General features: G+C 42.1%; 1 protein-coding gene and 1 long non-coding RNA gene across 2 annotated transcripts in view; one reads left to right on the top strand and one right to left on the bottom strand.

Moving 5' to 3' along the window:
• The window catches only part of UST (uronyl 2-sulfotransferase), a 289990-nt gene extending 273713 nt beyond the window's left edge, over nt 1–16277 (top strand). The window contains exon 8 of the mRNA XM_082855525.1: nt 14771–16277. Within this exon, the coding sequence (XP_082711651.1) occupies nt 14771–15054 (284 nt within the window). The 3' untranslated portion in view covers nt 15055–16277. The remainder of the gene's footprint in view (nt 1–14770) is intronic.
• The window catches only part of LOC309972083, a 28952-nt gene continuing 7748 nt past the window's right edge, over nt 6503–27706 (bottom strand). Inside the window, exons 2-3 of the long non-coding RNA XR_014326784.1 lie at nt 18588–18719; nt 6503–8858 (exon numbers count right to left, since the gene is read on the bottom strand). This is a non-coding gene — a long non-coding RNA (uncharacterized lncRNA). The remainder of the gene's footprint in view (nt 8859–18587; nt 18720–27706) is intronic.

Below are 27706 nucleotides of genomic sequence, written 5' to 3'. Positions count from 1 at the left end.
GACTGCCCTCTACTCTTTCCATATGAAGGTGATAATTTTCTACAGGCTCACGAAGGCTGCGCTGGTTATGGCCAAGTACTTAGGGGAAACCTCATCACCAGTGAGAGACCTGGGCTCCAATTCCAGCTCTGTTGCTTACTCACTAGCTATGTGACCTTGGGTAAGTCATTTAATTTCCAAAAGCTTCTATTCCCCCATCTGCAAAATAGGGGCCGAGACACCTCAAAGGGTAGTTGGGAATATTGAATAAACTAACATACGTGTGGGCATAACCCAAACCCACAATAGGTATTTGCCATCAGTGTTGGTTGAATCTGAATCTCTGCTTCTCCTGCCACGAAATTGCACTCCTATTTCTGACCATGACATAACCCTCTGGCAATATCATTAACCTTCCTATCAAATTTGGCAGTTCTGTGGAAAACAGAAGGGCAAAGAAGCTATAATTGTTTCATATAAACTTTTGGTTGTGTGTCCACAGTGGTATGAAAACTAGAGGGTGGAGGGTTGGATGACACTAGCCAGAGAGGAAGGAAGGGAGAAGGGAAGAGGCTGGACCAGAGCCCTGGGAGTGCTGACACTTAAGGGACAAGCAGGGAAAGAGCACCGGGCGTAGAGCACTGAAGGGGGAGCAATCAGAAGGAGTCCAAGACCACCAGGGAAATGCTCTTGTAGATGCCACAGGAAGATGGTTCCAAGATGGCGTGTGTGGCCGTCAGTGTTGTGAGGTCATGCTAAGAAGTCATAGAAGGCCTGAGAAATGTCCACTGAGTTATCAACAAGGAAGCAAGAGCAATTTGACTGGACTGGAGCATTGAGAGGACAGAAGCCAGGTTTTGATGAGTCCAATCATGTGAGTACATTGAAAATCTGGTGACAACAAATTTAGACAGCTCTTCAAGAAGTTTGGTTGTGATGGAGAGGAGAGAGAGAAGATAGAAGATGAGGAGGACATGAGACTTAAGGGTTTTCTTTAAGGAGACTTGACTACATTTGATTTGCAGGGGGTAAGGAGCCAGTTGAGAAGGAGAGGTTGACAATGAAGAAGAGAGAAGGTAGATAGAGCAAGAGTGAGGGAGAGAGGAGGCATAGATGGATGGAGCGAGGATTGGATATCAATGCAAAACTGGAGCCTAATAAAAAAAAAATCATCTGTCATAAGTGTCCTCTGAACCAGCTGTCAGTACCCCTCATGTTTAGACAGGGGCTAAGGAGGGTAAGGAGGGTTGAGGTAACCAAAATACACTTGGCAATCTGTTGCTATCCAAAAAAGGATCTTGCAAAACTTTGTCTTGTAGCCACAAATGGAACATTTCCCTTTACTCTTAGCCTAAAAGTCTGTCCTATCTGTTGAGTTTTCTAGCAAGCACAGGACTCAGTCGGCTAGTGTTTGTTCTTACTGGTACTACCCAATAGCCCAAACACTTTCATCAGGAAAGTGAGGTGATGTGTAATTGAAATTTGGTTGGAAAGGCTAATTGGAATCTTATCAAATATAAATCTTAGTAGAGATCTCCCCTTACCTTATAAAATCTGGATAAAATAAGTCAATGAATGGGGCTGTAAGTGGGATCCCCAGCACTGACCTGATGGAGAACACTATGAAGTTCAGACTCTGGTCATTGCAAGAAGGCTGACTTTTCCCAGACGTTGTAGATCCTGGGTCATTTTCTGACGGGGTTCCTGAATAATGATTCCTACTAGAAACATAAGTTCAGGCTAAATAAAACACCAGGAAGAGGTTTCCTGGAACTGAGGAACTCTCCAAATACTGATGATTATGTTCATTTTCATCACTGACTCTGGACATTGGCCTTTCTTATTGGACCCAGAGATAACCTAGTCCAATTTCCTTTTTTAAATCAACCTTTTTCTTCCTCCGGATTATAAACCCACTAGCCATCCCTACTAAAATGCCTGCTTCCTTCCTGCGAGATCTACTACAATCTGGACTCCCCGGTCAACGTGAGGAGTGGTAGGCTTTAGGCCCACCTGCTGACTACCGTTATGTTCCATTGCTTTTGGAGAAACATGAGAGGGACAGTGATAAGGTTGCTGGCCTTTCTGCAGCAAAAGCACAATTGCTTACCATGCAGACCCTCCTGCCTCTGCCTCTTTTCAGCTACATGACCTTGAACCAGTGAGAGTCTTGCTCTGCCTCAGTTTCTTCATCTATAACATGGCTCTTCCATGAGGGGTTCATGTGAGGATTAAATACGATTCCATGTATAAGTGCCTAGTTTAGTGCTTGGTACACCTTAGTCCTCACTAAATGTAACTGTTACTATAAAAATACACCACAGGGCTTCCCTGGTGGCGCAGTGGTTGAGAGTCCGCCTGCCGATGCAGGGGACACGGGTTCGTGCCCCGGTCCGGGAAGATCCCATATGCCGCGGAGCGGCTGGGCTCGTGAGCCATGGCCGCTGAGCCTGCGCGTCCGGAGCCTGTGCTCCGCAACGGGAGAGGCCACAACAGTGAGAGGCCCACGTACCACCAAAAAAAAAAAAACAAAAACAAAAACAAAAACAAACAAAAAAAATACACCACAAGGGATCAGGCTCAGCTGAGACCATCCGCATCTCTTGACAAATCAATTAACTAATGATGTAAATATATCCTGGTTCTTTCCATTGTGCTTGAATGACATACTATCATCTTTGACATACCTGCTCTGCCCACCCACCAACTTGCCCATCCCCAGCCATGGAGAAAAACATGCAGGGAAGAGAGTTTTGTTGTGATGAACCAAGAGTAGCTTTAAATCTATCAACCTAGTTAACCTAATCACAACCAAACAGGGAAACATATAAATCCATCATGCCATCATTTTAAAAAACCTTCACAAAATTTTACTAGCTTGATATTAATAACCCATTAGAGCAAGTCAACTCAGTCCATTAAATAGATCAACATTTTATTTATTTGTTATTTTAATTTTTTAAAAATTTTTATTGGAGTATAGTTGATTTACAATGTTGTGTTACTTTCAGGTATACAGCAAAGTGAATCAGCTATACATATACATATATCCACTCTTTTTTTTAACATCTTTATTAGAGTATATTTATTTTACAATGCTGTGTTAGTTTCTGCTGTAAAACAAGGTGAATCAGCTGTATGTATACATATATCCTCATATCCCCTCGCTCTTGCGTCTCTCTCCCACCCTCCCTATCCCACCCCTCTAGGTGGTCACAAAGCACCGAGCTGATCTCCCTGTGCTATGCAGCTGCTTCCCACTAGCTATCTATTTTACATCTGGTAGTATATATAAGTCCATGCCACTCTCTGACTTCGTCCCAGCTTACCCTTCTCCCTCCCCATGTCCTCAAGTCCATTCTCTATGTCTACGTCTTTATTCCTGTCCTGCCCCTAGGTTCTTCAGAACCATTTCTTTTTTTTTAGATTCTGTATATATGTGTTAGCATACGGCATTTGGTTTTCTCTTCCTGACTTATTTCAGTCTGTATGACAGATTCTAGGTCTGTCCACCTCACTACAAATATCCCAATTTTGTTTCTTTTTATGGCTGAGTAATATTCCATTGTATATATATGCCACATCTTCTTTATCCATTCATCTGTTGATGGACACTTAGGTTGCTTCCATGTCCTGGCTATTGTAAGTAGTGCTGCAATGAACATTGTGATACATGACTCTATTTGAATTATGGTTTTCTCAGGGTATATGCCCAGTAGTGGGATTGCTGGATCATATGGTAGTTCTATTTTTAGTTTTTTAAGGAACCTCCATACTGTTCTCTGTAGTGGCTATATCAGTTTACATTCCCACCAGCAGTGCAAGAGGGTTCCTTTTTCTCCACACCCTCTCCAGCATTTATTGTTTGTAGATTTTTTGATGATGGCCATTCTGACTGGTGTGAGGTGATATCTCATTGTAGTTTTGATTTGCCTTTCTCTAATGATTAGTGATGTTGAGCATCCTTTCATGTGTTTGTTGGCAATCTGTATATTTTCTTTGGTGAAATGTCTACTTAGGTCTTCTGCCCATTTTTGGATTGGGTTGTTTGTTTCTTTGATATTGAGCTACATGAGCTGCTTGTATATTTTGGAGATTAGTCCTTTGTCAGTTGCTTCATTTGCAAATATTTTCTCCCATTCTGAGTGTTGTCTTTTCATCTTGTTTATGTTTTCCTTTGCTGTGCAAAAGCTTTTAAGTTTCATTAGGTCCCAATTGTTTGTTTTTGTTTTTATTTCCATTTCTCTAGGAGGTGGGTCAAAAAGGATCTTGCTGTGATTTATGTCATAGAGTGTTCCTGCCTATGTTTTCCTCTAAGAGTTTTATAGTGTCTGGCCTTACATTTAGGTCTTTAATCCATTTTGAGTTTATTTTTGTGTATGGTGTTAGGGAGTGTTCTAATTTCATTCTTTTATATGTAGTGGTCCAGTTTTCCCAACACCACTTATTGAAGAGGCTGTCTTTTCTCCAGTGTATATTCTTACCTCCTTTATCAAAGATTAGGTGACCATATGTGTGTGGGTTTATCTCTGGGCTTTTATTCTGTTCCATTGATCTATACTTCTGTTTTTGTGCCAGTACCATACTGTCTTGATTATTGTAGCTTTGTAGTATAGTCTGAAGTCAGGAGCCTGGTTCCTCCAGTTCCTTTTTTCTCTCTCAAGATTGCTTTGGCTATTCGGGGTCTTTTGTGTTTCCATACTGATTGTGAAATTTTTTGTTCTAGTTCTGTGGAAAATGCCATTGGTAGTTTGATAGGGATTGCACTGAATCTGTAGACTGCTTTGAGTAATATAGTCATTTTCACAATGTTACTTCTTCCAATCCGAGAACACGGTATGATATATCTCTCCATCTGTTTTCTTTCATCAGTATCTTATAGTTTTCTACATACAGGTCTTTTGTCTCCTTAGGTAGGTTTATTCCTAGGTATTTTATTCTTTTTGTTGCAATAGTAAATGGAGTGTTTCCTTAATTTCTCTTTCAGATAATTCATCATTAGTGTATAGGAGTGCAAGAGATTTCTGTGCATTAATTTTATATCCTGCTACTTTACCAAATTCATTGATTAGCTCTAGTAGTTTTCTGGTAGCGTCTTTATGATTCTTTTTGTATACTATCATGTCATCTGCAAACAGTGACAGTTTTACTTCTTTCCTGATTTGGATTCCTTTTATTTCTTTTTCTTCTCTGATTGCTGTGGCTAAAACTTCCCAAACTATGTTAAATAATAGTGGTAACAGTGGGCAGGCTTGTCTTCCTGATCTTAGTGGAAACGGTTTCAGTTTTTCACCATTGAGAACGATGTTTGGCTGTGGGTTTGTCATATATGGCCTTTATTATGTTGAGGTAGGTTCCCTCTATGCCTACTTTCTAAAGAGTTTTTATCAAGAATGGGTGTTGATTTTTGTAGAAAGCTTTTTCTATGTCTATTGAGATTATCATACAGTTTTTCTCCCTCAATTTGTTAATATGGTTTATCACATCGATTGATTTGTATATATTGAAGAATCCTTGCATTCCTGGGATAAACCCCACTTGATCATGGTGTATGATCCATTTACAGTGCTGTTGGATTCTGTTTGCTAGTATTTTGTTGAGGATTTTTGCATCTATATTCATCAGTGATACTGGCCTGTAGTTTTCTATTTTTGTGACATCTTTGTCTGCTTTTGGTGTCAGGGTGATGGTGGCCTTGTAGAATGAGTTTGGGAGTGTTCCTCCCTCTGCTATATTTTGGAAGAGTGTGAGGATAGGTGTTAGCTCTTTGTTTGATAGAATTCGCCTGTGAAGCCATCTGGTCCTGGGCTTTTGTTTGTTGGAAGATTTTTAATCACAGTCTCAATTTCAGTGCTTGTGGTTGATCTGTTTATATTTTCTATTTCTTCCTGTTTCAGTCTCAGAAGGTTGTGCTTTTCTAAGAATTTGTCCATTTCTTCCAGGTTGTCCATTTTATTGGCATATAGTGTCTTATTTTTTTTTTTTTTTGCGGTGCGCGGGCCTCTCACTGTTGTGGCCTCTCCCGTTGCAGAGCACAGGCTCCGGATGCGCAGGCCCAGCGGCCATGGTTCACAGGCCCAGCCGCTTCGCGGCATGTGGGATCTTCCCAGACCAGGACACGAACCCATGTCCCCTACATTGGCAGGCGGACTCTCAACCACTGTGCCACCAGGGAAGCTCCGGCATATAGTTTCTTGCAGTAATCTCTCATGATCCTTTGTATTTCTGCAGTGTCAGCTGTTACATCTTTTTCAATTCTAATTCTATTGATTTGAGTCTTCTCCCTCTTTTTCTTGATGAGTTTGGCTAATTGTTTATCAATTTTATCTTCTCAAAGAACCAGCTTTTAGTTTTATTGGTCTTTGCTATTGTTTCCTTCATTTCTTTTTCATTTATTTCTGATCTGATCTTTATGATTTCTTTCCTTCTGCTAACTTTGGGCTTTTTTTGTTCTTCTTTCTCTCATTGCTTTAGGTGTAAGGTTAGGTTGTTTATTTGAGTTGTTTCTTCGGGTATCATTGTATTGCTATAAACTTCCCTCTTAGAACTCCTTTTGCTGCATCCCATAGGTTTTGGGTCATCGCGTTTTCATTGTCATTTGTTCTAGGTATTTTTTGGTTTCCTCTTTGATTTCTTCAGTAATCTCTTGATTCTTTAGTAGTGTATTGTTTAGCATCCATGTGTTTGTATATTTTACAGATTTATTTCCTGTAGTTGATATCTAGTCTCATAGCGTTGTGGTCGGAAAAGATACTTGATACGATTTCAATTTTCTTAACTTTACCAAGGCTTGATTTGTGACCCAAGATATGATCTATCCTGGAGAACATTCCCTGAGCACTTGAGAAGAAAGTGTATTCTGTTATTTATGGATGGAAAGTCCTATAAATATCAATTAAGTCCATGTTGTTTAATGTATCATTTAAAGCTTGTGTTTCCTTATTTATTTTACTTTTGGAGGATGTGTCCATTGGTGAAAGTGGGGTGTTTGTTCGAGTCCCCTACTATGATTGTGTTACTGTCAATTTCCCCTTTTATGGCTGTTAGCTTTTGCCTGTGTATTGCGGTGCTACTATGTTTGGTGCATATATATTTACAATTGTTATATCTTCTTCTTGGATTGATCCCTTGATCGCAATGTAGTGTCCTTCTTTGTCTCTTGTAATAGTCTTTATTTTAAAGTCTGTTTTGTTTGATATGAGAATTGCTACTCCAGCTTTCTTCTGATTTCCATTTGCATGGAGTATCTTTTTCCATTCCCTCACTTTCAGTCTGTATGTGTCCCTAGGTCTGAAGTGGGTCTCTTATACACAGCATATATACAGGTCTTGCTTTTCTATCCATTCAGCCAGTCTGTGTCTTTTGGTTGGAGCATTTAATCCATTTACATTTAAGGTAATTATCAATATGTATGTTCCTATTACCATTTTCTTAATTGTTTTGGGTTTGTTATTGTAGGCCTTTTCCTTCTCTTGTGTTTCTTGCCTAGAGAAGTTCCTTTAGGATTTGTTGTAAAGCTGGTTTGGTGGAGCTGAATTCTGTTAGCTTTTGCTTGTCTGTAAAGGTTTTAATTTCTCTGTCAAATCTGAATGAGATCCTTGCTGGGTGGAGTAATCTTGGTTGTTGGTTTTTCCCTTTCATCACTTTAAATATGTCCTGCCACTCCCTTCTGGCTTGCAGAGTTTCTGCTGAAAGATCAGCTGTTAACTTTATGGGGATTCCCTTTTATGTTATTTGTTGTTTTTCTCTTGCTGCCTTTAATATTTTTTCTTTCTATTTAATTTTTGATAGTTTGATTAATATGTGTCTTGGCGTGTTTCTCCTTGGATTTATCCTGTATGGGAGTCTCTATGCTTCCTGGACTTGATTAACTATTTCCTTTCCCATATTAGGGAAGTTTTCAAATATAATCTCTTCAAATATTTTCTCAGTCCCTTTCTTTTTCTCTTCTTCTTCTGGGACCCCTATAATTAGAATGTTGGTGTGTTTAATGTTGTCCCAGAGGTCTCTGAGACTGTCCTCAATTCTTTGCATTCTTTATTCTTTATTCTGCTGTGTGGTACTTATTTCCACTATTTTATCTTCCAGGTCACTTATCCATTCTTCTGCCTCAGTGATTCTGCTATTGATTCCTTCTAGAGAATTTTTAATTTCATTTATTGTGTTGTTCCTCATTGTTTGTTTGCTCTTTAGTTCTTTTAGGTCCTTGTTAAACGTTTCTTGTATTTTCTCCATCCTATTTCCAAGATTTTGGATCATCTTTACTATCATTACTCTGAATTCTTTTTCAGGTAGACTGCCTATTTCCTCTTAATTTGTTTAGTCTGGTGGGTTTTTCCCATGCTCCTTGATCTGCTGCAAATTTCTCTGTCTTCTCATTTTGCTTAACTTACTGTGTTTGGGGTCTCCTTTTCACAGGCTGCAGGTTTGTAGTTCCCGTTGTTTTTGGTATCTGCCCCCAGTGGGTAAGGTTGGTTCAGTGGGTTGTGTAGGCTTCCTGGTGGAGGGGACTGGTGCCTGTGTTCTGGTGGATGAGGCTGGATCTTGTCTTTCTGGTTGGCAGGACCACATCTGGTGGTATGTTTTGGGGTGTCTGTGAAACTTATTATGATTTTAGGCAGCCTCTCTGCTAATGGGTGGGGTTGTGTTCCTGTCTAGCTAGTTGTTTGGCATGGGGTGTCCAGCACTGGAGCTTGCTGTTCATTGCGTGGAGCTGGGTCTTAGTGTTGAGATGGAGATCTCTGTGAGAGCTCTCGCCAATTGATACTACGTTGGGCCGGGAAGTCTCTGGTGATCCAATGTCCTGAACTCAGCTCTCCCACCTCAGAGGCTCAGGCCTGACACCCAGCTGGAGCGCCAAGACACTGTCAGCCACGTAGCTGAGAAGAAAAGGGAGAAAAAAAGAAAGAAAAATAAATAAATATATAAATAAAATAAAGTTATTAAAATTTAAAATAAAAAATATTATTAAAATAAAGAAATTTTAAAGTATTAAAAAAAGAGAGAGAGCAACCAATCCAATAAACAAATCCAATGATGACAAGCCCTAAAAACTAAACTAAGATAAACATAAAAATCAGAAACTAGTCAGTCACATACAGCAAACCCCAAGTCTACAGTTGCTCCCAAAGTCCACCGCCTCAATTTTGGGATGATTCTTTGTCTATTCATGTATTCCACAGATTCAGGGTACATCAGGTTGACTGGGGAGATTTAATCCGCAGCTCCTGAGGCTGCTGGGAGAGATTTCCCTTTCTCTTCTTTGTTCGCACAGCTCCTGGGGTTCAGCTTTGGATTTGGACCCGCCTCTGTGTGTAGGTCGCCTGAGGGCCTCTGTTCTTCGCTCAGACAGGACGGGGTTAAAGGAACAGCTGATTTGGGGGCTCCGGCTCACTCAGGCTGGGGGGGAGGGAGGGGTACGGATGCGGGGCGAGCCTGCGGCGGCAGAGGCCGGCATGATGTTGCACCAGCCTGAGGCGTGCCGTGTGTTCTCCCGGGGGAGTTGTCCCTGGATCCCGGGACCCTGGCAGTGGCGGGCTGCACAGGCTCCCAGGAGGGGAGGTGTGGATAGTGACCTGCTCGCACACAGGCTTCTTGGTGGCGGCAGCAGCAGCCTTAGCGTCTTATGCCCGTCTCTCGGGTCCGCGCTGATAGCCGCGGCTCGTGCCCACCTCTGGAGCTCGTTTAGGCGGTGCTGTGAATCCCCTCTCCTCACGCACCTGAAACAATGGTCTCTTGCCTCTTCGGCAGCTCCAGACTTTTTCCCAGACTCCCTCCCATCTAGCTGTGGCGCACTAGCCCCCTTCAGGCTGTGTTACGCAGCCAACCCCAGTCCTCTCCCTGGGATCCAACCGAAGCCTGAGCCTCAGCTCGCCGCCCCGGCGGGTGAGCAGACAAGCCTCTTGGGCTGGTGAGTGCCGGTCGGCACCCATCCTCTGTGTGGGAATCTCTCTGCTTTGCCCTCCGCACCCCTGTTGCTGCGCTCTCCTCCGCGGCTCCGAAGCTTCCCCCCCTGCCATCCCCTGTTCCCGTCAGTGAAGCAGCTTCCTAGTGTGTGGAAACTTTTCCTCCTTCACAGCTCCCTCCCAGAGGTGCAGGTCCCGTCCCTATTCTTTTGTCTCTGTTTTTTCTTTTTTCTTTTGCCCTACGTACGTGAGGACTTTCTTGCCTTTTGGGAGGTCTGAGGTCTTCTGCCAGCGTTCAGTAGATGTTCTGTAGGAGTTGTTCCACATGTAGATGTATTTTTGATGTATTTGTGGGGAGGAAGGTGATCGCCACGTCTTACTCCTCTGCCATTTTGAAGGTCCTCCTCTTTTTAGTTTTGAGTATTAAAGATTTTCTCTTTTAATGACGCATGCAGAGTCTGTATTGCACAAGGTGAAGGAGTGCATTCATATTGTAATTAATGCTGGAATGCTGAAGCTCTCAATGCACTCATACACACACAGGCATAAAGCCTCAAGAAGAGATGAAAGCAGATGAGAGATGTCAACACACTATGGGGTGCTCACAACCCAGCACTGATGTTGCAGCATGGACAACATTCCTCCTGGTTGTGATGCTGTGATCCAGCTCCTTTCATTTGGGGTCTTTCCATTTTTCACCACATGGCTACTGAGTCTATTCTAGGAGCTTTCTCTAGTCCATCCAGCTCACCTTTAATTTATTTGATCAGAATCAGCACAGTGGATCCCAGGTGATGGTTTTTCACATGCACTTTTTGAAACTCTTGTCTCATCGGGTGCCGCGTGCAAAGGCCTTGCACTCAGCACTTCAGATCAGAGTTCCTCATGTGAAATGGCTCTGCAGACAACTCAGCTTGTCTGGGATAAGCGCCACGCACAGCACTGCTATCCACTTTCTCTTTTTTTTTTTTTTTTAAGGTTCTTTTCCCATATAGGCCATTACAGAGTATTGAGTAGAGTTCCCTGTGCTATACGGCAGGTCTTATTAGTTATCTATTTTATATACAGTAGTGTGTATATGTCAGTCCCAATATTCAAATTAATCCCTCCCCCCTTAAATAGATCAACATTTTGTATCTAATTTATTTTGAAGACTAGTCTAAGAAGTTATCTTGCTCTAGGTTAAAAATTCACTGGGTACTCTCTTGGGATGGCTTTGTAGTTAGTGATTACACTTGCTGTACGTTATTTTTAGAAAAACAGTGTTTCAACCTTAAAGAACTTTGAGGCCCCGCATAGAGCAGACCCCAAGTTACTTCCCCTATGCTTACTCTCTTGGGCCTTCCTCCAGAACAGGGTAGGGTGGCCTTCTATTTAAGTTCCAGGTACTGCTAAGCCCCTCCCTTTTCATAAAATGTAAATCTAAGTCCTCCTCTCTTTGCCGTTGCAATGTTTATGACTATATATCAGGCCAGCGCATAAAATAACTAATTCCAATATTTATCAATTACACCGGGGCTAATATTAGAACAAAGTAGATGAAGGATTGTTGAAGGAAGTGCAGTTTTTTGGTTTCTCAAAATCAGGGGTTTCTACAGATCCATAAATGCCTAAGATCTTCATATATGCGTTTCCATGTACCCTTCCTGTCTTCCTGAACATGAGCTTCAGTCAGGTTTTCAGGAGAGTTAGAAACCGCTGCTCTAGATTTTCTGTAATGTGTTCCCCAATCAAGCCAGAGTTGAGAACCTGACACGTGCCACTTTCCTCTGGCCCCCGTGAAACCCGTGGCTGAACTTACCCTAAGGATGTTATCAAAATATTGCTAATTCCATACAATGTTTTCTTATGAAAATTCATAGAATATATTTCTCTATGGCATTACAACTAGGAATAGATGTGAATGGACTGTTTTCCACGAAGAGTAATATACACTGTTTGCTAGCTTCTTGAAAGTTTAGGGCCAAACTCTTGACCCGCCTCCTACATAAGCAGTTAGGACTTCACAACATACATTTTGTGTTCCTCGATATTGGGGTCTGAGAGATGGATGACTAAATAACACCCCTTTCCTCCTGCCTGGGTTCTAAACTATGTGAGAAATCAATACTGGAGACAGAGATGGAGGTCCAAATGTCGGCTTTATTACCAAGTAAAGCTGGGTGGGAGAACTCAGCTGCGGTGTGAGGAGAAATGGACCGGTAACATTCCATCCTGACTTCCACAGACTTGCCCATCGAGTCACAGATTGTGGCTGAAAGCCCTCGCCCTCCTCTACAGGAGGATGTGAAGTCTCTGCAGACAGGCACACTCTCCCCAGAGGAGAGAGCATCTCAATCCTTTATCCCAAAGGCACAATCAGAAAAACCATCTGGCCCTGGAACCTGGCTTACCTCCCCGAATGAGGGGCTGGGGCAAGAGACAGGAGCATGGCTCTGTGGAGACCCTCCCATATGGGGAGGGGAAGCCGTTACCCCCAACACTGACCTTTCTCCTTTTTTCTTTCCTACCTTCATTCTCCCTTTGCCCAATTTCCTTAACTGTTTAGCTAATTGCATCATATGTATTTTTGTAAAATTCTTTACATTCTTTTTGGAATAGCTTGGGTCAAATAATTTAACTAAAGAATTTCTTTTAAAATCATAGGAATCCTAATATTTTTCTGGCATGAGATAGCAAGACCCCACACATTTAGAGTGCTTCAAGAGGAAGGCACCAGAGGAGTCTGGAAATGAGCGAATTTTTTTCCGGGGCCTCTGTGTGCCTCGTCTATCTTTAATACCAGCTTTTTAAGCTCTGTCTTTTAAAAACCCAAAGAGATCTATACTTCAAGCCTATTAACATGTATCGCCTCAGAGTAGCTATAGTTAATATCTTTACTGAAGACAGATATTACAAAATGTTCTATCACAAACCCACTTTGTACAGGTAACAAAAAAATAAAAAATAGATAAGCTGGTCTTCATTAAAATGAAAGATTTTTGTGCATCAGAGAAAACTATCAACAGATAAAAAGACAACCTACAGAATGGGAGAAAATATTTGCAAATCATATTCCTGATATATATGTAGAATATCCAGAATATATTTAAAAAATACCAACATAACAACAAAAAAATTAAACAATCCAATTCAAAACAGGCAAAGGACTTGAATAGACATTCATCAAAAAAGGATATATACAAATGACCAACAAACACATGAAAAAGATGCTGAAATGAAAATCAAGACCACAATGAGATACCAGTTCACACGTACTGGGATAGCTACAATTTTTTGAAAATAGAAAATAATTGTAGAAGAGGATTTGGAGAAATTGGAACCTTCAGGCATTGCTGCTAGGAATATTTAGTGGTTCAGCCACTGAGGAAAATAGTTTGGTGGTTCCTCAAAAAGTTAAACATAGAACTACCGTATGAACCAGCAACTCCACTTCTAGATAGAATCCCAGAAAAAATTGAAAACAGGGACTCAAATGAAGACTTTTACAGAAATGTTCATAGCAGCACTCTTCACGATAGTCAAAAGGTAGAGAAACCCAAATGTCCATCAATGGATATATGGATAAACAAATTATGGTACTTTCATGTAATGGAATATTATTCAGCCATAAAAGCTAATGAAGTACTGATACATGTTACAAAATAGATGAACCTTGAAAACATTATGTAAGTGGAAAAAAGCCAGACACAAAAGGGCAAGTATTGTGTGATGCCACTTATATGAGGTACCTAGAATAGACAGATTCATAGACAGAAAGTAGATTAGAGGTTACCTGGGGAAGGGTGGGAAGAGGAGAGGTATAAGGGAGCTATTGTTTAATGGCTACAGAGGTCCTGTTCGGAGTGATGAAAGAATTTTGAAAATAGTGGTGATAGTTGCACAGCATTATGAATGTAATTAATTCCACCAAAACGTACACTTCAAAATGTTTAAAATTTTGTCATATAAATATATATATATAACATATAAATAGCATTTTATGTTATTAAGTTTTAATATTAAACAAATTTCAGTTATATATTTTACCACAATAAAAAAATAACCATTCAAAATTGACAACAGTTAAAATTGTATTTAGGGAATCTAACATTCCTTCCTTTTCTTTTCTCAGCAGACACCTTGCTGAAATAGTGAAATGCAATGTCGTTTGTATCAAATTAAACTTTAACTAATAGATGTCGATATTTTAAAATAAAAAAACCAAGATGATTAGCAAATGGTGAGACAGCTTTTTTCTGTGCTTCCTTCTGAAAGTAACAGGAAATAAAAATGAAAAGCAGGTAGATTTTGCTGCCCAAAAGAATGTATAGGGGCTTCCCTGGTGGCGCGGTGGTTGAGAATCTGCCTGCTAATGCAAGGGACACGGGTTCGAGCCCTGCCGCGGAGCAACTAGGCCCGTGAGCCACAACTACTGAGCCTGCGCTTCTGGAGCCTGTGCTCCGCAACAAGAGAGGCCGCGATAGTGAGAGGGCCGCGCACCGCGACGAAGAGTGGCCCCCCACTTGCCGCAACTAGAGAAAGCCCTCGCACAGAAACGAAGACCCAACACAGCCAAAAATAAATGAATAAACAAACGTGGGGTTTAAAAAAAAAAAGTATAACTTACAGTTACCATTGAATTGTGGTCAAATCTCATTATTCACATCCCACGAAAGGGATGTTAGCTAGTTTTAATCAACTGGTGTTGATATTAACACGTGGAATACGGTGAAATCTTTCCCAGTGTTGTTGGGAAGCCATTTACCCCTTCTATTCCTTGAATGTTTAGTTTCTTTCCTTAGGAGCTGCCAGTATTATGCAGGTAACACAGGACCGCACCATCATCCCCTTTAAGCTGCAGCATTGCAGACAACGGCTCACGTGCAACCCTGCTTCTTTTGCAGAGCATAGGAAACTTGGAAACATGACTGTGACCGTGAAGAAGACCGTCCCCTCTCCTGAGGCTGTGCAGATTCTCTACCAGCGAATGCGATACGAGTACGAGTTCTACCACTACGTCAAGGAGCAGTTCCACCTGCTGAAGCGCAAGTTCGGACTGAAGTCCCGGGTCAGCCACCCCGTACTGAGACCCCAGTTCTTCCTTCCGACCCCACTGGAAACAGAGGAGCCGATTGATGACGAGGAACAGGACGATGAGAAGTGGCTCGAAGATATTTATAGGAGGTGATGCCAGCTCTGTGTTGCCTCCAATGGCTTAATCTCCCTTTCCAGAAAGTTTTTTGTTTGGGGAAGAAAAATCCTTAAGGGACGAAATTAATGCTCGGCAGCATTAAAAAGAACAAAACGTTCCCACAGGTTGGGGTCATTGGGAGATGCCCGGTTTTGCGGGTTTTATTTGTTTGATTTTATTCTGTGTTTTTCTGGCTCCTTGGGTCCTTCTGAGGTACGCTACATGGCTCCATCACAAGGCATCTCGTCATAAAATAGCTTTTCTTCCCCCAGCATAAATGAGAGAACGCGGAGAAATAGCGCCTATAGCCCAGTAACTTATCATTTGTAAGATGACCTATAAAAATATTACCTCAGTGGTAGGAAACATCCAGACTTGTATACTTCAGTAGAAACACAAAACCAGTTCAGAGACCAGGGAATCTACTCTAGAAGGATCTAAGAGGAGACGGTCAGACAGATAAGGACATCAGAAGGAAGCATGTCCCTGGGTAAGTGGTTTCTGCCCACATGGGTAGAATTCTGCCTCTGGTCCATCTCAGGGGACACTTTCACCAAGAGCAGCACGCTTATTATCTCTGAAAGAGCAAGTAGGCTTGTGCCGCACCCTTCCCCAGTCCAGAGCCTTGAGTACCTCTCAAGGTCAAAGCGCACAGCAAACTCCATTGAGACATTTCATTTCCGAGCACCATTCTGACAGATTTCAAAGTAGCATAGCCAGGAAAAGAGTTTGTTGGCTGTGTAGAGAAGAGCACAGGCAGGACAGATCAACTCTGGAGGACATGTGGCCTAGGAAAATGGCATGGCTGTGTCCTTTGCACCCTATATGAAGCGTGTCTCTTACCAGCATTGCTTTAACTGGAAACCCAGGAACCAATTTAGCTCTGACATTTGACTCCTAGGGCATAAGTTCCAAGTCTGACCACAGACGATGCACGATCGATCAGGCACACCCCTGGCCAGCTGTGTCCCAAAGCAGCTGGTATCTTTTACCTTCTAATCCCTTAAGAGGTACTTGTTTTTGGTGTTTTGGGGGCTCAGAAAGGGATACTGAGTTCTGTGCAGGCAGCAGTCGAAATACAGTTCCACTTATGAGGGAAGCAACTCCCTGCTGAGAACCCTTACTAGGACATCGGGAAGAGCAGCAGGAGCTTCTGGGTAAGAGACTGCTTGGCTAGAATTATGAGTAGTTGTCTGCCCCCAAAGTGATCTGAGTAGAAGTTGGGCAGTTCCATTCCTCCACAATATCTCTTCCCCATCCCATTCCCATCACCTGCCCATCTCCGTGATGCCTTGGTTCAGTCATTAGAAATCTATTTCTTTGGATTTGAGATGTTTTCATCTTTGACCACCCCCGCCCCGAAACTACATATACTCTTGGGTGGATAATATATAGCCAGCTGAGAAGCAGGGGTGCAGGTGCTGGTGACAGGCAAGGTACTTGGGACAAATTTTGTCTCCTTCATGTTTTTTCCCCTAGAGCCAGCCCTTCAAGAGCACTAGCAAAGTGTGAGCTGGGAATACTTAATAGTAAATAAGACTCTGACTTTACACAAGCTACACATTTTCTGCTTTTCAGAAACCAACAAATCTCTCTAGAATTTTTTCTTCGTTCACTAAAATTGGACGGTAGCCAAGATATAAAGCAAGTCATTTGGAACCTGTCAAGTGTGCACTAAAGCTACTTTATTATGAGATGTATTGAGAAGGCTTCACCCCGCAGGAGTCCAGTGAAGGCTGGGACCACAGAGGCACAGAGACCAGCATTTGGCCACTTGTGGGCCTCCTTTCTGCCTCAGAGAACTGGGGCAGGGAAGTGATGAAGGGAAATGTTCTTAGAAGAGGAAATATCCTTTGTCCTGTTTAGAGAGACCAGGGCCCTACCATTAGGCTTACTTTAAAAATCAACCCGGAGAAGAGCTATCATACTAACAACAGAGCAAGAGCTGCTGCCTGGTACCTTGTGAGTCCATTCCTTTGAAATCGCATATAAAGAATGATCGTTAGTTTACACACTGTGCAATCTCATTATCTGAAAATAAGGTCTGCTAAGTGTTCTCTGCTGTTGTCAGCACATCAGGACAATTCGTCATTTAAAAAAATGCATCCTCTCAGTGCAAGTTCACATGGGCACTTCTGCCTGTGTGTTCAAAGGCATTTATTGTCAGCAGTGATCATTATAGCGTCACAGCGAACGAGGCTGGCTGATTTACTTACAGGGCCTTAATGTAATTTTGCCCCAACAAACAGCCTCTAGGCCCTAAAAGTCGAGGCACGTCATCAGTTTGTCTGGCACACACGACAACGTTTCTTTGGCCCTGAGCCCAACACAGTTTGTACTTCATGAAATATATTGTACATTTTACATAGTTTAATTTAAAAAATACATTTTAAGCTGGTAGATCTTTGACTGCCTTATTTATTATAAGCTTTCAGCACATTCCAAGGTTTTAGTTACTCAGGAAGGAGTTAATTAAAATGATTTTATTTTGGTCTGATGGATGTTTTTTAAAAGGAAAATTATTATTATGAACCTTCAGCCTACTTTCCTTGAGTGCCGTAAAAGTGCTTGTAAATTGTTTTGTTTTGTTTTTTTTAAGAAGAAAACATGGTGTTTGACATTGATGGAAATTCAAAAATATATATGGAACTGAAACATTAGCTTAGCTAAAATAAAAGCAATCTGTGTTTGAGATGAAGTGTTCCTTAACTTATTCGTTACCCGTATAAATAAATGAATATAAATAAGTTGAAATTTTTTCCGTTCTGTCGATAGCTGGAAATAAAGGTGCCTGCAGATCCTCACTGCCCCCTCAGCCTTCTTAGTAGGCCAAGCTTCTTCCTTAAGATGTGATTTTGGGAAAGATGTATTTTTAACAATCTAGAAACTCTTATAATTAGATGACACTAAACACCTGCTGGCTTCGTTGCTATGTGCACTGGTTGGTTGGGTGTCAGGGTGCTTCGTCGGAATCCCCAGCCATGATAGTGGGGTATCTATGCTGCCCACCTGCAGTCACGTGGGAAAATAAGGCCATGCCATCCCACGTCGCTCGGCGAGTACTCTGATCTCCTTCTCAGACACGCAGAGCCTCCAAAGGTGGGTGATTCTAACCTCCCAAGTGAGCAGGCTCTAATCCAGAAATGCTCTTCCTGAGAAGTCTCACTGCTGCATCAAATGGAACTCACACAGAGAGAGAGGGAATCCCCATGCTTTCTAAATACTGGACACTCCAGTCCAACTCCATGTGACTATTTTGTAAAAGAAAAGAACCAGAATCTTGGTACTAGATGAAAGAAAAATCCATTTTGGTAAAAACAGCATGCTTAACTTCAAGTAAGAATCTGAGAGTCTTAAACAGCAAAGTGATAAGTGGTTACCTTTCTTTATCAGTTCATTTGTCTGTAACCCAGTCACAAGATGTTTGACGCTGAGTGAACTTTCAAGGCAAAAGTACTGCACAAAACCAGGACTCTGCCCCCTCTGGAGCTGCTTGTGTGTTCTGAAGTTCGTTATAAATGTGCTGTTACCTGCGGGCTTATCCAATGAGCTCTTTGGCCTCGAATGAATTTTATAGGTAACGGCAGTCTTCCTTAAAAGGCAAAATGATGCTCCACAGTCATTCAGGAAGACAATTCTGTGCGTCAAAACTGTGAAACTCCCTTCAAATAAAAATAAAGAGGATTTATTTTACTAAAATAATTTACTTCCACCTGATGACAAAGAAATCGATTTTTTAAAGTATTTTGAATACTCTGCCAAAGAAAAGTCTATTTCAGGCTACCAGTATTGAGTCTGTTAAGAAAAACACATGGAACTTCTTTCACAGCTCAGAAAACTCACTGTGGTGTAACCCAGTGTATTCGTTTGCTAGAGCTGTCATGACAGAGTCCCACAGACAGAGTGGCTTAAACAACAGAAATTTATTTTCTCACAGTTCTGGAGGCTGGAAGTCTGAGCTCAAGGTGTCAGCAGGGTTGGTTTCTCCTGAGGCCTCTCTCCTTGGCTTGCACATGGCCGTCTTCTCCCTGTGTCTTCACGTGGTCTTCACTCCATGTGTGTTCATGTCTGTATCCAAATTTCCTCTTTTTATAAGGATCCCAGTCATCCTGGATTAAGGCCCACTCTGAAGACCTCATTTTAATTTGATCACCTCTGTAAAAACCCTACCTCCAAATATAATCACATTCTGAGGTACTGTGGGTTAGGGCATCAATGTATGAATTTCACGGGGACACGAATCAGCCTGTAACACCCAGATGACAGCAGAAAAGTTAGAGCAGATGAAGTAAACTCCAACTAGGAGAAAAGCAAACCTAAAACCACAGACCACTAGGGCTGCAACGGGGCTCAGCAGTCATCTGGTCCTTTCCCTCATTTTACAGATGAGGAAACCAAGGTCCAGACGGGAGATGCAAATACATCAGGGGCTTTTTCCATTCAGAGTTTAATTAACTTTTGAGCATCTACCAAATTAAAACCATAAAATAGTGATGGCGCCAGAGTCCATCTACCGACCTAGAATCCGGAGTGGAAATGGTAAGGCGCATGTAGCCGCTCCCAGTACCACCTGCCACCTGAAGGGAGCACAGCAAGCTGCCCTCTGCAGCTCTCCTAGGAGCTGGGGGTGTAGGACCCCCTCCCACAGAGGGAGGCCCTATTGGTTTTCAAGCACTTACGTCCTCAGAAGCTGGTGTCAGATATTCTAGATTTTTCTCTCTACTCAGAGGTTCTTGTTTTTGGATAAACGGACCTGAACCACGTTCGCCGATCTCAAATTATAGAGTTTCATTTTTCTTAGAGGCAAAATGAAAAGTCATGTCCTACTTCCTGTAAGGCGTTTCAGATGGACCCATCTCAAAAAACAAAGTCAAATGCAGCTCATAAAACTAGTTGAAGGTGAGTGCAGACATGCCCTTGGAAAACCAGAACTAGAGGCTAACCAGGCCCTGATCACTCGCAGGCCTCCTTGCTCACCGACTGTTCCACTCACTTGAGAATTCCTTTCTGCCTAGGGCAGGCTTGGCTCACAGCTCGGGCACTGCTGATTCCCAGGGAACACCCAGGCCCACAGATGTTCATGGGTCACAGAATTGTGAACTGACCACTTGTGCATTTTGGATTTCAACTTGTAAACATGGGGATTCCCTTTTTTAAAAAAAGAAAGCAAGAAAGAAAGAAAGAAAAAGAAAAAAAAGGAAGGGAAGAAAAATCACCACGCAAAGGAAAACTGTGAGCTAAGTTTTTCCTTTTGGAATCTTGGCGTGTGGGTGTAGCTATCTTCAATCTGGCTTTTGCCAGACACTGTATGCTTTGGGCAGGCATGGAGCAATCTGCCTTACGCTGCACTGCCAGAACATTCAGACTTGACCTGTAACACGCCTCATTCCAGTCCTGAGCAGGGACAGCCGGGAGGACAGGCTGCGCCAGACGCAGCACACTGACTGCTTGGTGCAACTCAGAGAAGAGGCGAAAAGCAGGAAGCAGAGCATTGACTGACTGGGGCAAGCAGCAGAGTCCCCGGGTCCGAGTCTCAGATGGTCTATTTCACTGGGCATTTGAGTAAATCACTTGACCTCCCCACGCCTGAAGTCACCCCAGCTGGAAAGCGTTAGGAAGAACATAGGACGTCCCTTGACAACGAAGAGCTGCTTCTGGGCTGAACCTTGTCCCACCCTCTACCCCCATATGCTAAGAGACTAAGAACCACGGTCCTTCTGAGGCTGCGTCCCCAGCAAAAGAATAGAATTACACATAAGTCCAGATCCGTTGATGCCCCCAGTCCCTCACGTCTTCCAATGCAGTTGCCCAGTGTACCAATGAGTCGAAAAGCAGCACTTGCGAAATGTCAACGGAGCTGATAGGAAGAGGCTCATTCTACTGGATGTGAGTCAGTGTTATTATCCAAGACAAACGACTCTGTGGATTTCCATTTTTCTCAACACTCCCTTCGGGAGTTTATCTAGCTGTGAGTTATAGGATTCCTCTTTAACTCACAGCTTCTACTAAATACAGGCTTCCTCTAAGTCCTTTGAAGGACCCTGTGTCTGTGATCCTATTAGTAAGGAGCTTAGACCATCCTTGCGAATTAGCACAGGCTGTGTACAAGGAAAAGTTTCAATAAAAGTTGAAAACCTGACAGGACGGGTGCTGTACTTTTTGGAGCCTTATTTCTCATTCTCAGAAGTGGCATCACTGCTATGATGTGGGAGAAATCTGGTAATGATTTTGTGGGCTGCTGATGTGTTCAGCATGGCCCATCCTTCTGAGGGCCTTCCTTCCACTATAGGACGGCCATGGTTTGAGACTTTAATACGTTGGTTACTAATGTTTCACATGCAAAGGAGAGCTACGACACTAACCGCAAACGTCCTTACAGCCACCCTATTTGCTGCTTGTATCAAATGTACTGCTTTCTTTCCTCCTTTCCTTGGCACACTCTCCTATGTGTTCTCCATCTTTGATTGAAAGTTAATGAAATTCTAATCCAGTGCGTGTTCCCAAAGGATAATTCACGAACCAGGTGTGTGAGATAGGCGTGGAAAAAAACCTTGTGTTTACCTGGGAAATGCCGAAGTTCAAAGACTAGTGCCATACGGTACAGTGGTATTTTAAGGGCATGCTAAGGGCCTGGAGGAATATTGCAGTTAAAGAACTCAGTTTATTTTGTCAAACCCTACATTTCTCAGAACTAAGACCCATTAATAGCCGGTGGATCTAGTGTTCCGGAGATTATGCTTTGAGAAGCATTGTTTTAATGTAAGTCATTTCCTCCTCATTGGAAGAGTTTCTTTCCCTCTGCTGTGGTTCATGTTTTGGTCTTCCAATGGTCCATGTATCCTGCCTGAGGAAAATATATCTACCGATGATTAACATTTTGACAAATAGAAGATGAAGGCCAATAACATGTTTAGTAAAATAATTAACAAGGAATCATATTCTAATTTTGCTTATTCGCCCTAATTTCAGTTCCCTCCCTCATGAGAAAGTCTTTTTAAAATAAAACTTTTTATGCTTTTTAATATGATTTGGGTACCTCAAATCCATTCAGTCCTTCCATGACAATGGTGCTCAAATCAAATTGGGTAACAGACATCTGCACCCTATCTTCCCTGGTCTGTGGTTGGTTATACAGTAGGAAGGAAACAGTGGCAAAAGAGAGATCTCAAGTCGTTCAGATAAGGTTGGTGTTTGGAGATAAGAACTCTCAGCTCCTGAACTTGAGCTCAGCTTTTGCACACTGGGGCACCTGTGTTGTTCAGCACACTAGGGGGAGCCGTATCCATAACAATTTACTCAAGAAATGCCAAGGTCTTTCCAAACCTAATTTTTCTCCCATACCTGCTTATTTTCCTTCAATGCTTTAGGGTAGTATGGGCGAGGCAAGTCATGGTTAAGGTATTTAAGACACAACATACACACTGTCAACCCAGCAATAGGTTATTATTTCTCCCAGGCTCTGTAACCTACTTTAGTTTTGTTGCTTTTGTTCTAAAACCACTATAGTATTTTTAAAATCAGTCTTTATCAATCTTTCCTGAGTGTGTTGTATAATTACAACATGACTGAAACTCTGATTTGATGAGTCACAAGAGGTGACTCATGTGATGACTCGATGATCGTCATAACCCTCAAGCAATCCCGCCATTGCCCGCCATTGCAGCTAAAAAGGTAAATAGAAAGTAGTACAATGGGGCTTCCCTGGTGACGCAGTGGTTGAGAGTCCGCCTGCCAATGCAGGGGACGCTGGTTCGTGCCCCGGTCCGGGAAGATCCCACATGCCGCGGAGCGGCTGGGCCCGTGAGCCATGGCCGCTGAGCCTGCGCATCCGGAGCCTGTTGCTCCGCAACGGGAGAGGCCACAACAAGTGAGAGGCACGCGTACCGCAAAAAAAAAAAAAAAAAAAAACAAAGAAACAAAGAAAAAAGAAAGTAGTACAATGAAACAAACATGGATGTCAGAAGAAGTCAAGAATGCCATATTGCCCTGTCATCAAGGCAGCCCAAACTATAAAATTCAGATAATTCTGAATTCAAATTATTTTAATATACAAAAACTCACTGGCACACAGACGGGCTCAATGTGGAGGAGGTGAACGATCAGTGAAGACCTGAATAAAAAGGTTTCATATGGGATTTGTGCTACACCCCCAGGGACAGTGGAATTTGCAGAAAATAGCAGGGCAGATCTAAAGCACAAAGATCACTCTACCTTTATAGCAGATCTGCAAGAAGGGTCTTGTACCCTGTGTGTATAATAGGAAATAAAGGTCCCATGAAGTTAAATAATGAGCTCCTGGTAGCACAGTAAGTAGCAGGGCCAGGATGCATGTCCAAAAAGGCAAGATATGACGGAGGCTGACTGCCAAGGACTTTGGAAGAAATTTGTACTTCACTCTAAGGGCGACAAGAAGCTCCCTTGGGCATTTCAGAAAAGGAAAGCAACATGAGGAAACCATTTTTCTATTTCTAAATTAATTAACAGGTGAGCTGATTGTTCTCCCTTTGTCCTCATCCCCTTCCTTTCACTACCCTTCTTCACAGACTCCATCTCCTGAGATGCTGATCCCTGTGAATTGTGTCACCTGGCCTCACTGCCTGCTGCCTCTCTGGTAGATTTGACCAATGGGTGGCGTGCAGGAAATGGGGAACTTCTGAATGGAATTCTGCCTCTGACTATATAATGGGGGAAGAAATACAAGGCAAAACTCTGGTTTAGTCATCCCATGTGTGCATGGGGGATGGGCTCATCGGTGTTGGCCATGAGACCGGAGAGGAAGGACAGAAGCCAGAACTTTAAGTTGACTGATTTCAATCAGTGGAAAACAGTGCCTTGCATAGAAGTGCTCAGTAAATATTTGCTGAGTTGAATACACCACAAGGAGCTAAGGGAAAATACAGCATTAACTCAAATATTTCCAGCTTGGGTAGAGATGTAAGTCATAGAAATGAGATGGTGGGGTGAAAGAGCTGACTTAGTGGGTAGAGGAGTCCAGCTGGAGATGTGTGGCTGTGTTGAGATCAATGTGTTTGCTCACCCCTTCCTCTATTTCATTGTCCTCAGTGGCAGGGTTCCTAGTGGACATTACATAGATCCCCCCAGCCCTCTGTGTGGCCACAAGCACCTGGGACTGGGTCCCAAATTCCCTCTAGTCAGCACCAGAGTGCTGTACAAATCTAACCATTTCTAGGTGTGCCATGATGTGGAGAAAAAGGTTGGGAAGCCCACTTCTAATTTACTCTACCCAAAATACACACAATTCTTCTGATTTTTTTTTTCTTAACACAAGTCTTTTCTTTCCAGGTCCTGCAATTCCTTTTCTTTTACGCTAATCATTATTTGACTTCCAAGTAAGCATATACAGGTACCAGAGCACTGATTCACCATCAATAAGGGGACCTGTTTAATTTTTCTAGCAAAGATAATGGATTAGAAACGCGTCCATCTTAGACTGCTACAGACCAATTTGGAGAACATGGCAAAACTAATTGACATAAAAGCAAATCTTTGATTTCAGCTTCATGAGCACCCGCCTCGAACAAACTGGCCAACCATATATCCAAAGAAAAATAGGAATCAGACATTTATTACCATTCTCATGCTGAAAATAATTAAGCTGTGCATCTGGAGTCTCCCTGTCACTGAAATGATTAAAAAGTAAAACGTTTCCATAAGTATAAATGGTATTTAGTATTGATCAGCTAAACCATGATCAATATCCAGTCTTGATATTCATCCCCAAAGAGGGTTTTATATATATTACTTGGCATTCAAATATATGCATGCTAAAATTAAAATAGTTTGAAATTAATATTTTAGAATTCATAAATTAAAAATGCAAAAGGTAGTTTATTTGACTGGATAGTTTAGGAGTCAGAGGTAAACATTTATTTCAGTCACACATACTGTGCCGCACATTTGCATAGTTCCAAATCATGTTTAAAAACACTTGCATAGGGCTTCCCTGATGGCGCAGTGGTTGGGAGTCCGCCTGCCCATGCAGGGGACGTGGGTTCGTGCCCCGGTCCGGGAGGATCCCACATGCCGCGGAGCGGCTGGGCCCGTGAGCCATGGCCGCTGAGCCTGCGCGTCTGGAGCCTGTGCTCCACAACGGGAGAGGCCACAGTAGTGAGAGGCCCGCGTACCGCAAAAAAAAAAAAAAAAAAAAACACTTTGATATATGTTATATCAGCCCTATGTGTAGACAGCTATATGATAGGAGTATATATAGGAAACTGAAACTCAAAGAGGCAAATTGATTTACATGAAGTCACAGAGTAGCTGAACTGATTCTAGAAACTTCTAATTTTTTGTCTGTTGCTTTCTTGTCTAAATTATGCCTCCACAGCCAACATACAGGAAATAATATTCTTTTCTCTTCATTCATGAGACATGCTTACTACATCATAACTTCAGGGTTCCCCTGGGAGTCCACAGGAGTGCAACATTTGAACTCTTATCCTAAGAGGTTGATTTAACATAATAGAAACAGCTGCTCCTCATTTGGGGCATTTTTTGAAGCTCTTAATCCAGACACAAGCCTTTCACGGGGGAGATTCTACTGAAATAAGACCTATATTTTACCTGGTTTGATCTTTACTACATACTACCTGTTAGTGTAAATTTTAGTTTCATGGAAATAAAGAGAAAAAATGCAATGTGATTGGATTAAGACATAAACTTAGTTGAGTGGAAATCTAAAAATGTCCCCTTTTCCCATTCCTTGTATATTAGTGTCCAAGTCTTGGGGGCAGGTTGTAAGAATGAGGAAGTGGGAGGCGGGGACAGAAAGAAAAGATGTCAGGAATCAGGTTTCCCAGTCTCCCCGCACTTTACCTCCTTCCCCAAAAGACTCCCCTTCATTTCATCCCTGGACTTCCAGGCACTTAATCCCTGTGATGGTCAGGTGAGATACGTGTTCTAGTTGTAACTTGCACTGGGGCTGTCTTAGGCAAATCCAGGCCTCTAGCTGTCTTCCTGACTCTGGCCAGAATGCTAGCCTGAAACCCAGGAGCACTACGAGGGCAGAGGCCAGTCGCTGGTCTCTACGCAGAGACTCAGATGCAGCAAACACTCTCGGATCTCAGGGACTATGGATATTTGCCCTTCTATTATGCCCTCTTTTCTTGTCTTCTCTTTTCTTTCTTTTTTTAAAATAGCACAAATAAAAAATACTGTTCAATATCACTTCTATGTGGAATCTAAAAAAAATGATACAAATGAACTTACTTACAAAACAGAGATAGACTCACAGACATAGAAAACCAACTTATGGTTACCAAAGGGGAAAGGGGGGAGAGGGATAAATTGGGAATTGGGGATTAAGAGATACACACTACTGAATGTAAAACAGATAAAGACCTACTGTACAGCACAGGGCACTATATTCAATATTATCATATGGGTAATAACCTATAATGGAAAAGAATCTGAAAAAGAATATGTGTATATGTATAACTGAACCACTTTGCTGTACACCTGAAACAAACACCACATTGCAAGTCAACTATACTACAATTTCATAAAAGAAAAGAAAAAATTAAAATGATTTTACTTTATTACCCCGTATATGCCTCTATGCTCCAGTGAACTGACAGGCTTTATGTTGTTTTGTGCAAGTGAACACAAATCATAGAGGACTCTGATTTGGGGGTGAGTAAGGACTTTAAGCAGAAGCACATTAGGAAAACTCACAAAGAAAAAAGTATTAGAATCTCTGAGGTTAAAAAAAAAAAAGAATCACAATTAAAAAGTAAATAACAGGGCTTCCCTGGTGGCGCAGTGGTTGAGAGTCTGCCTGCCAATGCAGGGGACGCGGGTTCGAGCCCCGGTCTGGGAAGATCCCACATGCCGCGGAGCAACTAGGCCCATGAGCCACAACTACTGAGCCTGCGCATCTGGAGCCTGTGCTCCACAAGAGAGGCCGCCATAGTGAGAGGCCCGCGCACCGCGATGAAGAGTGGCCCCCGCTTGCCACAACTAGAGAAAGCCCTCGCACGGAAACAAAGACCCAACACAGCCTAAAAATATTAAAAAATTTTTAAAATAAAATAAATTTAAAAATTATAAAAAAAGGTAAATAACAAATGGGGGGAAATACTTGCAGCAGAAATGACAGATAAAAGATTGAAACTGCTACATAAAGAACTTACATAAATCAATAAAAAGTAAAACATGTGCAAAAGACATGTTAGTTCTCAGAACTCAGCTCTACAAAAAGCTAAAAACATGAAAAAATTGTCATCCTCATAAATAACCAAAGAAATGTGAACTGAATCACTGTGATGCCACTTTTGACACTTTAGTGACAAACAAAACATAAGACATAAAAGTGGGCTAATGTCTGGGATGAGCAGAGCATGGTGAAACATTCTCACTCTGCCGATAGCAATAAAATCAGTACCTTTCTGAAAAGTAATTTAGTAATTCATACCAAAACCCACAATAAAGTAAACACTGAGATGCTAACTAGTTTGGAAGCTCAGCTGAAAGTGCTGATTTCATAGCATCATAACCAAAATCTAGAATCATCTAAAGACATCAGGCAAATGACTCAAAGTCTTGGTCTAAAATACTGTGATAACAGTATCTCTCAATCTCCAAGAAATGTGAGCATGGCTTTTATTTGATTTAGAGCATTTAGGTTATA

The sequence above is a fragment of the Leucopleurus acutus genome (genome assembly GCF_964270905.1).
Source record: "Leucopleurus acutus genome assembly, chromosome: 15".
Lineage (NCBI taxonomy): Eukaryota > Metazoa > Chordata > Mammalia > Artiodactyla > Delphinidae > Leucopleurus > Leucopleurus acutus.
This window is presented reverse-complemented; position numbering and strand designations above follow the sequence as displayed.